At 39.2% G+C, this 12,401-nt stretch overlaps 1 protein-coding gene across 1 annotated transcript in view; it reads left to right on the top strand.

Moving 5' to 3' along the window:
- The window catches only part of LOC136858781 (small conductance calcium-activated potassium channel protein), a 421,579-nt gene extending 410,114 nt beyond the window's left edge, over positions 1–11,465 (top strand). Inside the window, exon 4 of the mRNA XM_068225744.1 lies at positions 11,373–11,465. Within this exon, the coding sequence (XP_068081845.1) occupies positions 11,373–11,465 (93 nt within the window). The remainder of the gene's footprint in view (positions 1–11,372) is intronic.
- The last annotated feature ends 936 nt before the right edge of the window (positions 11,466–12,401 follow it).

The following is a 12,401-nucleotide window of genomic DNA, read 5'->3' as shown; positions in this document are numbered from 1 at the left end:
ACCTTGAGGTGAAAGCTTTCACACGATGTTTGTCACTCGAACGAGTAACAACAACGTTACTAGTACAACAAAGAAGACGAAGAAAAATAAGAAGAAGAAGAAGACTTGTTGTGGACGTGGGTTGTTGAATAAAATTATAAACAAAGGTATTGACCACCTCCCATTTGAAGCACACATTCCAGGTTACCAGTATTGTGGACCAGGCACCCGACTCGAAAAACGATTGAAACGTGGTGATCCAGGCATCAATCCTCTAGATAAAGCGTGCAAAGAGCACGATATTGCGTACCAAGAAACTGATGCAAATCATCGACGTGAAGCCGATCGAGTATTAGCTTCTAAGGCTTGGGCTCGAGTCAAGTCACGGGACGCAAGCGTACGGGAAAGGCTTGCGGCGTTAGCCGTAGCTGGAATTATGAAAGGCAAGGTAAAGCTAGGAGCCGGAAAACAAAGAAGACAAAAAAGAAAAAACCATTTATTGTTAGCTATTCAGAAAGCTCGCTCTGCGCTCGCACGTCTAGGACCAGGTGTCGGCATCAAGCAGGCAGCTTCCGCAGCACTCAGAGCTGCACGCAAAGCTGTAGGAAACAACAACAAGAACAACAACAGTGTAGGAAAAAGAAGAAGAGTAATCCCATTACCACAAAAAAAGTTGGGGGGGATTATTCCACTTATTCCACTATTCGCAGGCCTATCAGCCTTAGGAAGCCTAGCGGGAGGAGCGGCAGGTGTAGTGAACGCTATAAACAAAGCCAAAAAAGCAAGAGAGCAACTGTCCGAGATGCAACGTCACAACCATGTCATGGAAGCAGTAGCTTTACGGGGCGGAAAAGGCCTCTATTTAGCTCCTTACAAAAAAGGATTGGGTCTATACCTCTGAAACTACCATACAAACCGCTCTCTAACATTGAATTACATCAGTATGCCTTACAGTTAGGAATTCCTTATTTTCGTGGTGTTTACATGAGAGACACGTTGCCTAAGTACGCACACAAAAACGAGAGTTGTATTGTAAATCTAGAACCCTCTTCCCTTTCAGGTTCACACTGGGTAGCAATATATAAAAGAGGGAAGCATGCACACTATTTTGACAGTTTTGGTGATTTGAGACCACCTTGTGAAGTATCACGCTATTTGCGTGGTTGTAACCGTATTCTATATAACTACGAACGTTACCAATCTTTTGATAGCGTTATTTGTGGACATTTATGTCTACAGTTTCTACTAACTATAAATACTGCTGATAAGTGTTGACAACACATCATTCATCATGAAGAGTAGAAAGGAGTCGGTGTACACGTTGACTGGAAATGGGTCGGAATTGAGCATGGAACTATCTCCAGCGCTTGTTTTAGATGACTATTCGTACGAAGTAGGCATGAAGAGTTTGTATACCTCATACACGATTCCTAACATAACTAAAAATAATAATCTTCTGAGAATTAGGTATGTAGGTAAACATAAAGATATCAATCATGATATAAAGATACCACCAGGAATGTATGAAATTCAGGATCTTATAGATGTTTTAAATAGAAAGTTTGCACGAATAGGAGATACTCCTGATCAAACACATGAATACGAAAAGAATGGTACAAACAGACCCAACAGTAATTTTACTTTAAGCTTTGACAAACATACTTTAAAATCAAAACTTTACAGCAAGTATACAATCGATTTCACCGTTGACGATTCTTTGGCACCTATTCTTGGTTTCGGGCGAACTATTTTGAAACCAAACACAACTAATATCTCACCTTCCCCTATCTGCATTTCGAACATTAACGTTATCCGTGTAGAGTGCAATATTGCAAGCGGTGCATTTTTAAACGGAAAACGTACACATTCCATTTACGATTTTTATCCTAACGTTGCTCCAGGGTATAAAATAGTTGAGCAACCCTTACCTATCATTTATTATCCTATTGCCTTACAAAGTGTAAACAACATCACTGTGACTCTCAAAGATCAAACTGAAAAGAAGGTTGATTTGCTTGACGAAAACCTTTCGGTTACGCTTCACATACGACCTATCGAATGAACACATGGGAATCGTCTACAGAAATACAAGCGATAGAAGTGGTAGTGGAGAACGTAAAGCTTCGAACCACATCTATCTAAAACCATTGACATTAAGCAACAAACGATATCTGGAATCTTTAGGATACAATGTTCTTTACCCTTATAAAGATATAAAACTAAACAGACACACCTTGTTCTCACCTACAGCCAGCTAAGCCTTTATAGAGTAAACAACATATTCACCATGTCTCAAGCGCCAAAAGAAGAAAAACCGTTTTTCAATCATTCTACTTCGGGTACTGCAGGATACAATGATGAAATACGAATCCCCTATTACGCAAGCAAGGATTCTATTTCTTGTAATCCTCACGTTATAAGTACAGTTACAGGCGGAATCTTAAAGTTTTTACAAACGGATACACGTACACCCAATATGTACAACAGTTACAAACGAAAGTTTTAAGTTTAAGTGCTATCAGCCCTTATAAAGGTAAAACACACTCCGTGTTTTGCTCATAGTGAGCTAAACTTTTGTATGGTAAACAACACCTCCACCATGTTTCGTACGCTAAACATAGAAGAAAAACCTGTTTTCAATCGTTCTATTACTGCTGTTAAGGAGCGAACCTATCGCCCTTACGCAGGTACAACATTCGGCTACAATGATGAAATACGAATCCCAGCACGCAAGCAAGAATACCATCTGTTGCCTTCAAAAAGTTCTCTTCACGTTATAGGTAAAGTTACAAACGGAGCAGGAGCTATATCCACTACTTCTACCCTAGATAGCAATTTCGGTGCTTTTCTCTTCAGCGAATGTCGATATGAACTTAATGGTACAGAAATCGATCGAACAAGGAATTTGGGAATAGCAAGTACTATGAAGACTTTTGCATCAACGAAATCTACAACCAATCTCCAAAATACTGGTTGGTTCCCTGTCAGTCCAGGTTATGCCCTAGCTGACCCTACAACAGGTTACTTTCACATCGTTATACCTCTTTCTAATATTTTAGGTTTTGCTGAAGATTATCAAAAGTGTATCACAGGTTGCTCCCACGAACTAGTATTAATTAGAAGTAGCAACGATAATTGCACCCTCAAATCTACAGAAGATAATGATAACTCTAATATAATTATTGAGGATATTTACTGGAAGGTGCCTTCACTCTCTCTCTCCCACCAAGAACAAGCACGCATGCTTAACATTGTAGAAAGAAATGAGAACTTGCAAATCGCATTTCGATCGTGGGAATTGTATGAACTTCCTTCTCTGCCTGCAACCAAACGAATGAATTGGACAATAAAAGCATCTTCACAACTAGAAAAACCACGTTTTATTATCTTTGGATTTCAAACTGACAGAAAGAAAAAAAACACTAACGCTTGTGTGTTTGATCATTGTAATATTTCTAAACTAAAAGTCTTTCTCAATGAGGAATATTATCCAAATGAAGACATACGTGTTAAAATAAGTGCTGGAGACTTTTCCGAACTGTATGATATGTATACAAAATTTCAAGCTGCTTATTACTCATTAGAGGAAAATGAAATCGTTGGACCTATGCTTGGTAGACTAGAGTTTAAAACATTGGCGCCTTTGATTATTATCGATTGTTCTCACCAAAATGACTCTATTCGCTCATCTCCAGTCGACATTCGTGTAGAATTTGAAACCAACACCGACATTCCTGCGAATACATCTCTTTACGCACTTCTTCTTCATGACCGAATTGTGGCTTATAAACCACTTAGCGGAGAAGTTACCATAAAACAGATGTAGACTTGAGAAGAAACACTCACCATGCTTGCATACTTCTCTGTTATTATGGAACATACTATACTAGAACTTAAAAATAGGTATGACTGAACAATAGCGTGGTGTCGTCATAAATCAATGCTTCCTTCACCGCGCTCGTGTCGCCATCTATAAAGTGTTTATTGATGGAGTTACTATAAAAGAGATGTGGGCTAAGAGGAAACCTTCACTCCATGTGCGTGTACTTCTCTTTCATCATGGAACAGTCTCCACTAGTTCTCATCGATCTGAAACCTTTGGATAATGGGCGAGTTGAATGTGCTTTCTGTGAATACACCAAGGATGCTGACTTTAGTTGTGCAGCTTTAATTAAATTCGACAAACAAGATAAGTTAAAAAATTTTTTAAAAGACTTACAAAACAAATGTTTCGTTGTGGTGAACGGATTGGGTGAAGAGTTTAAAACTGTTTTTTCTAAACCTGTTGCTGATTTGTCAATGTACGGATGTTCGAAAGCAGCCTTGACAGCAGAAGAAACCAGTGATGATGAATACTTTCCGTGTGAACTACATCAAGAAGAAAAACAGAAATGTGCGTTATGGCATAATAAACACATGCATGATTGGCTCTCTAAAGAGAGTAATGTTATGCGTATGGTGAGTGCTTCTATAAACAAATATCGTCATAGTGGACTTAAATCATTCAACACTCTGGACTGGTGTTATATGCCTGATGAGATTCTGATTTCGCTTGCTGATCATCAACTTCCTTTTCTTTGGAACATACTGCCAGATGAATTCAAGGAAAAACATCCTGAATATGAATATTGTTATGAACATTACTTCAACAACGATCCAAACGCTACTACTCAAATAGATGGTACTCCCAGTATGAAGAAGGACTGTCGTATGTGTAAACAAAAAAAGGTGAAGGAGATGTATTATAATAGTCCTTGCTGTCCAAAGGAATAAATAATAAAAAAGATGGTGTAATTATGTTTATATACACATTTTTGTATATGTGTCTTGATTAAATAAATATCATATAACCTCTTTTGTGTATTATTTATTTCACCACCTTCCTTATTGTTAAAATAAAAACAAGCAATATATATAAATTTATTATTTTTATTTTTACAAACTAGCTCTTTTACATTTAATTACATATATAATCACTTCATTTATACTTTAATAACAATCAAATAGGTACACAAATAATTTGTTAGTTCCTGTACATACATTTTAATTAGTACATGAAACATCATACTTCTTATACTTCTTTACTATCACCATCAATGCGGTAATGACCCCACGCTAAAGTTGAAATACCATCTGATTGTATGTATCGCTTATCATCATCTGGTGTTAAAACTACTTTGTTTTGACACACAGTAAACACATGATGAAGATTTGATTGTATAGAATACTGATTTTTCATTATATGCTTATTTTCTCTGAAACACTCCTCATAATCATCTATTGTCAAATTCGCTGTAGATTTTACACCTTTGGCTTTTGTTACAGCTTTCTTTTCTGTTTTTATAGCATACATTTTTGCTCTAAGTCCAATAAATTTACAAAACAACACACCTGACAATTCATCCTTCATGTAGCCTATTTCACGTCTATTCATTCTAGGAATTCTGTAAGGATTGTCCTCTGAATAGTCTCCTGTATCAAACCATTCAGCAATATCTTCCTTTATATCTGCGTAAACATCCTTAGTTTTTATATGATAAATAAGGCAATCTGTATCAGTATACACTAATGTAAGGTCTCCCTCCTTTGGATACTTTTGCTTCATGTACGCATAATGAAAATCAACTACCTTTGTTTTAGATAAGTCTAATATCGTCATTCCTACAAACATTGGTTTATCGCTCTTGACTATCACCCTTTCCATTTCAATAGCTGCACACGATTCATCAAAAATGACTCGTTTCTTAAAGGTAGGTTGCGCTATTAAACGCCCAGCACCAAAAGGTCCATCCCAACGTGTTGTCAATTTAACATCCCTAAACTTTCTCACATTCATTAGTGTGCGACCAAAAACGGAATTATTCATTAACTTGAAAAAGTTTTTATCAAGATCGTTTGTGCTTTGCTTACGTTTTTCTGTATTCAATTCAATGTAAGGTTTCATCCAAGGAGCTTGATTAAATTGTAGTATTCTGTAAATTTTTAAACATTGCAAACCATACTTTAAACATTGTTTCAAGTTTCGATAATGCAACACATACCGATGTTTATTATGTAGTGTTGTCATAAGTTTAGGAAGAGCCTTTTGTGCAGGAGATTTCCTCATTTCAGGACAAAGTGGAAAATCGTTATGCCAATCATGTATTTCTCTAGGATATAATAAATCCACTTCTAAAATATAACCTATTTCAGATTCATCATCTACATTTAGCACATCAAATTCATCTACATTTTCTACCCAAGAAAAATTGCCTACTGGGAGATACTGCATCATAGCCCACCCATATAGGTTATTTACATCCAAGTACAGTAAATAAGAGTCAGGTATTTCTGGGTTGTAATCGCTCATGTATTTATTGTTAGCTTCAACATACCTATGAGCACAATATACTACTCCTCCTCGAATACCTCTTTCTACAAATTGCATCATATCCACATCGGTGATGAGTTCTATGTGAACTTTTGTTGTCTTTAGAAGCGAACTCCAAGCTAAACCAGGAGCAGTAAAATAATGAGCAGGATCCAACCCATAAGTCTCTCCGCACACCTTCCTAAAGTTTTCAAAAATATCTGCCAAAAGTAGCACATCAATTTTCAAATACAAATCTGAATAGTCACCCAAAGTAACACAATTAAAAGTTTTCCATACACGTTGTGCTCGTTCATATTCTATCTCAGAAATAGAACTACCAGTAAGCAAACTACCAAACATATCTTTTGGTGGTAAACTTCTTTCATCTAATACGCTTATTTCCTTTACATATTCGTAAGGAAAAACACCTTTTTGACACATCAATTCGAAATGAACAGCGTCTGGAAAATATTTCCGCGTGATATGTTTAGCATCATTGTTCATGTACAAAGCACATTTCTCTAATGAACTGCCTAAGAAGTTGAATGAATCAAGAAATCGTAATTGCAACGACCTGAAAGCTTTACTATCAACAACAGGAACAACTTTAGTAAACGACTTATAGCGTTCTGTATTAGTAGGTATTAATGTTACCCTTCCTGGATTAAATACCTCACTCGCATTATCATCATTCTCCTCTACCTCTACAATCTTCTCACACAATTGTTTGATAATAAAATGACTATCGTATCCACTCAAATTATGAAAAAAGACTGGTATGTAATTCGGTAAAGTGTACTGTAGATTACAACACTGGTGACTAGCACCACGAAATTTTCCAGTTAAGTGGTCATGATCTTTAACTTTAACATCTGTTGCGACAAACTCTTTTTCGCAAATATGACAAGTAGTTGCTCCTAAATATTCTTCTTCCTGATCTCTATTAAGTTCCTCTTTCGGAACTACTTGAACATAATAATGTGCTATATCTTGAACAATACTAGATAATTCTCTAACAAACCATTCGCAACAATCGTCTCCGCGATATAAATTAAATCTACTGTATGTTTCATTGTAAGAACAATGCAAATAGTAAGCGATACTGTGCGCTCTGTGATAATTCAAGGGAGCTGTATAGGAAGTTTCATTGTTTGGCATAGCCGTGTCAATCGGGTTCAAAACGCATTCGATGTCAGCATAAATAGTAAAAGGAACTATTTCTTTATGTTTATAATGAATGAACTTGATTATTTTTTCATTCTCTTTCGGCATTTCTAACTTTACAGGATTAAATTGACTACACGTAACCATGTGGTTATCTAGTCTGGGTTGTGTACCAAAGTATGATAAACAGCGTTCACACACATAGATCTTATGATTATGTTTGTTAACTGTTGAAGACACTAACCGAGATAGAGATTTGATCCACGAAAAATGGTATACAACGTTATCTTGTTCCGTTTGGAGCAGCAATAGGTTTACATGCTTCCTTGCAGAACCCTCTAATTTCTTTGTAATGTAAATAGGTACAATTGTAAACGGTTGATTGCTATCTTGCCCTGCATACATCCACTTTCCATTTTCATACATTACTCCATACACATTCACTGATATATCGTTTTGGTTTTCAAATTTAGACAACTTTTGCATTTCCATAGGAAATGAAATTCCTTCTAAGTTTAAAACACTTCTATAGTCTGGATATGATGATCGACGCTCGGTATGCGTTCTTGCTGGGTTAAGAGCAGCTACAATTGACCATGCAAAACAGTCGTCATCGTTGCATTGTACATTAACAACAGCTTTCTTATCCCGTATGGCTTTAGGTAATTTCAAATGGTGACCCGCATGAAATCCTACATATGAATTTATGTTTATTCGCAGTTCCAACAGCGACTTAAGAGCCCACCCAGAATCTCTCTCTGGATAGCGACTCAATTTGGTTAAGGTCTCTTGCACAACATTTTCTTCATACCAGTCTCGTAAATCTGTTGCAATAGTAATAATATGATTTTTGGTGTTGGTGTGAAGTTTAGTTGTCTGATCCGAACTAGGCAATATGTGTTCAGATATCAATGATGTGTTTACTTTAAGCGCACTGCTTTCTAACGCTTTTTGCACATACTTTTTAAACCATATGTAACACCTTTCCAAAAACAATTTAGGATCCTTCAACTCACAACTATTTCTAATTGACCCTGTAAACATACGCGTCCTGTAACTAGTTTCTAGTAATGTCCAAGCCATACAACATTTTTCTACTCTTACAGTTACTTTGCTTAAACAATTGTTTTGTATACAATTCTTTAGACTGTCAACTAGATTTACCCAATATGTATTCAATTCATTTGTATTTTCAATTAACGTGGGTTCATAGATTGAAAGATGAGTTGATGGAATAACGTCTACAGACACATTCAACCCTCTGTCCAAACCACATTGTTCTAACATACTCTCTACGGAGGTGTATGTGTCACTTAAAAATTCTTCAAATTTATGATTGTTTGTTACATTATCCAAAGAAAAGGAAAGTTCTTCTGACAACCTCAAACGTTTTGGTTCCATCATTGTTTACCTAATTTCTCTATTTTTAATAAAAAACAGCAAAAACAGTTATGTACATCCGCATGAATCCACCATTGCGGAAGGAATGTATAATGCTACTAGAACAAGGAATTAGTTTCAAATCACACTTGTTCTCAAGACTTCATAACAAATGCTAATGATATACCTTACTGTACATATCAATAAACATTAATACATTTGACATAATTTCTTTACTTTAAATAGACAGTAATGACAGTTGCTGTACACAGTATGTACATCCGTATTGTAGTTCAATAACTGTTTTTGAATCCACGAATACGGGGAATGTATAACGTCACAAGAACAGTGAATTAGTTCGGAATCACACTCATCTTGAAGACTGCATAACAAATGCTGTTGATATATCTTACTGTACATATCAGTAAACACTATCACATTCGATTCAAACCTTAGAGTTTTGTAGTTATAACCAGATATTATTAAAAAATGAGCATTTTTATCCAACCCTGGAGTCTGTAATATCACACGTAACACACACTCATCAACATTTTTCCTGTGCTCTTGATAGTATTCTTTCGAAGAATCTGATGTGTATACAGTAAACGTTAAGGGTGTGATATTGTTTAACCAACAGTCTTCTTCTTCTTCTTCTGCCTTACAACCCTCAAGACATGAAGAAACTATAACTAACTGTTCGATTCCTTCTCTCTGTCTTACACTTATATGCTTATATTTCATATTTTAGGCACACATATAAACAAAAAACAGCTTAGGCACACATATAAACACAGCTAAAAACTATGGTAGATAAAACATAGGTAGGGAAGATTCTAGCGCCTTCCCCCTATACATGCATGAACAATGTTAAAATATTAAAGCAAACATTTTAAACTTTCTATTTAACAAAATCTACCTCGTTACGTGAATTTATTTTGCCTTTATATATGAGCTTCAATCCCCTTTGATTTAATTCCTCCACGTCGTTATCGGTTAGTTCTTGGTACTGAGCTGGTAAAAATACTGATGTTGCCACCTCTTCGTCACCAGATTTTTCTAAAATATCTGCAACAATTCGCCTCCCGTACCGAGTTTTAACAGCTCGGTACGAGAGTACATTGTAAACTTCATTGACCGCTAATTGATCTAGCGGTCTATACTCGCTTCCTCTTGATTTGGATAAAGTAGAAAGTTTCTTCAACAAGTCCATTACTTGATAGCAAACAGTTAAATCACACTCTGAAACCAAAAAAAAAAGAAATCCTAATATTATCCTCTCTATTCAATCAAGTTATAACTTATTACATTGCGTTACAAAGAAACAGAGAGAAAAACTTACCAAAAGATTAGGTGTGAATCAAATCTCTGGTCAATCCCGAACAGCGCGAGCAGCAATCAAGGATATATGTAATAGATCACAGATGTACACAAGCAAGGTTGCAGAACCAGCGAATACGTTTCCACAAACGAATGCTGGCTATATATATACTAAACTCATCGCAGCAGGAGAGCGCACGTGCAAACCAACTCAGCGGGAGGGCGCACGTGCATGCATGTTTAAAAATAGGAGATAAAGGATGCTGGCTCAGCGGGAGAGCGCACGTGCAAACCAACTCAGTGGGAGAGCGCACCTGCCACACACACAAAAGAACAAAGGAAGCGAGGGAAACGAGGCTGACTCAGCTGCTGGAGCGAGGGGGGAACGAGGCTGACTCAGCGGGGGGAGCGAGGGGAGGGGAGCGAGGCTGACTCAGCGGGAGGGGAGCGCGCACCTGCCACACACAGCTGCACAAAGGGGGAAACGTAACCCCCCTCCGCCAAGGGGGTGGAGGCCACACCCCGCCCCCACCACCCTGCACGCGCGCGCGCACGCACGCTCACCTCCCCCACAGAGACAGACCAACACACCCACCCTCCCCCCAGCACTACCCAACCCCACCAATCAGAGCAAAGCCCCGCCCCCACCCACCAATCAGAGCAAAGCCCCGCCCCCCCACCCACCCACCAATCAGAGCACAGGCCACGCCCCCACCCCCAACCAATCAGAGCACAGACCACGCCCCCGCCCACCCCCCACCCCACCCCCCACCCCAAAGTGGATCAGAACCGGCGTCACACCACTACTTATTTGCTTTACGTCGCACCGACACAGATGGGTCTTATGGCGACGATGGGATAGGAAAGGCCTAGGAATGGGAAGGAAGCGGCCGTGGCCATAATTAAGCTACAGCTCCAACATTTGCTGTTGTGAAAAAGGGAAACCACGGAAAACCATCTTCAGGACTGCCGAGAGTGGGTTTCGAACCCACTATCTCCCAGATGCAAGGTCACAGCTCCACGTCCCTAACCGCACGGCCAACTCGCCCGGTATTGTGGGATGGAGTTCCGCACCTGTTGTACTTGGGCAGTCAAATCAGCAACGGTTTATGACGTTGGATTTCTCGTCCCATAATGTCCCATATGTTCTTAATGGGCGAAAGTTGTGGTGTTCTTGCAGGCCAAGGCAACTGGTGGACACCCCGTAGAGCACGTTTGGTGGCAGCAGCGGTATAAGAACGAACGTTATAACGTTCTTGGATACTGCGAATGACTGACAGCACAACCAGTACGGTCAACAGTCTCCGGCGTACAAATCCCCTGTCAAAGTCTTGGGATAAAGACGAGAGTGGTCCTGCTGTCAAAGGAAATCGCTCCCCAGACCATAACTTCTGATGTAGGTTCAGTGTGTCGACGCCGCAGACACCTTGGTCCCAAACGCTCACCTGGCCTCCTCCTTACAACCTACGGCCAACACTGTCACCAAGAGAGAAACGGTTCCCACCTGACAACACAACAGATCTCCACTCCGCCCTCCAATGAGCTCTAGCTTGGTACCACCGTCGCAGATGGCAGTGATTGGGAGTTAGTTGCATGAACGCTACAGGACGTCTGGAGCTGTCCGACAATTAATCGATTTGTTACAATTCTCTGTATCACTCTGGTACCGACTGAAGCCCTGATGGCTGCTGCAGATGCAGTATGATCCACCATGCGGCGAACACAGCAACCTGCCCTCTCCTTAGTGGCCCACATGCGACCGGATCCCGGTCTTCTTGAGGCAGTGTCTTCCCGTGGCCATTACTGCCAACACCGATGCACTATGGGCACATCTCTGCCAAACATTTCTACAGTATCGTGGACATATCATCCACCTTCCCGTAGCCCTATAACACGGGCTCGTTCAAACTCAGTAAGCTGCAAATACTGCCTTCTTCGACTCCTTAAAGGCATGTGTGGCTCATACCAGCCTCATAACATCAGACCGGACAATAACTACTGCGCAGGAAGGGTACAGCGCATATTTAAAGCAAACTTGCGCTAAGGACACCACTCTTCGTCAACTAGCACGCAAATTTGCATAGGCGCCATCTTTCAGATGTGCATAGACTCTACCCAAATTGCGTTTATCTAGCACAACTCCTTCTTGATGTTGAGATTTCATTTTCCGCCAAGGACTGAGTTTCATTACGGAGAATAATAAAGGAAA

The sequence above is a fragment of the Anabrus simplex genome, chromosome 1, assembly GCF_040414725.1.
Source record: "Anabrus simplex isolate iqAnaSimp1 chromosome 1, ASM4041472v1, whole genome shotgun sequence".
Lineage (NCBI taxonomy): Eukaryota > Metazoa > Arthropoda > Insecta > Orthoptera > Tettigoniidae > Anabrus > Anabrus simplex.
The sequence above is the reverse complement of the archived record's forward strand: the minus strand, read 5'-3'. Positions and strand labels throughout refer to the sequence as shown.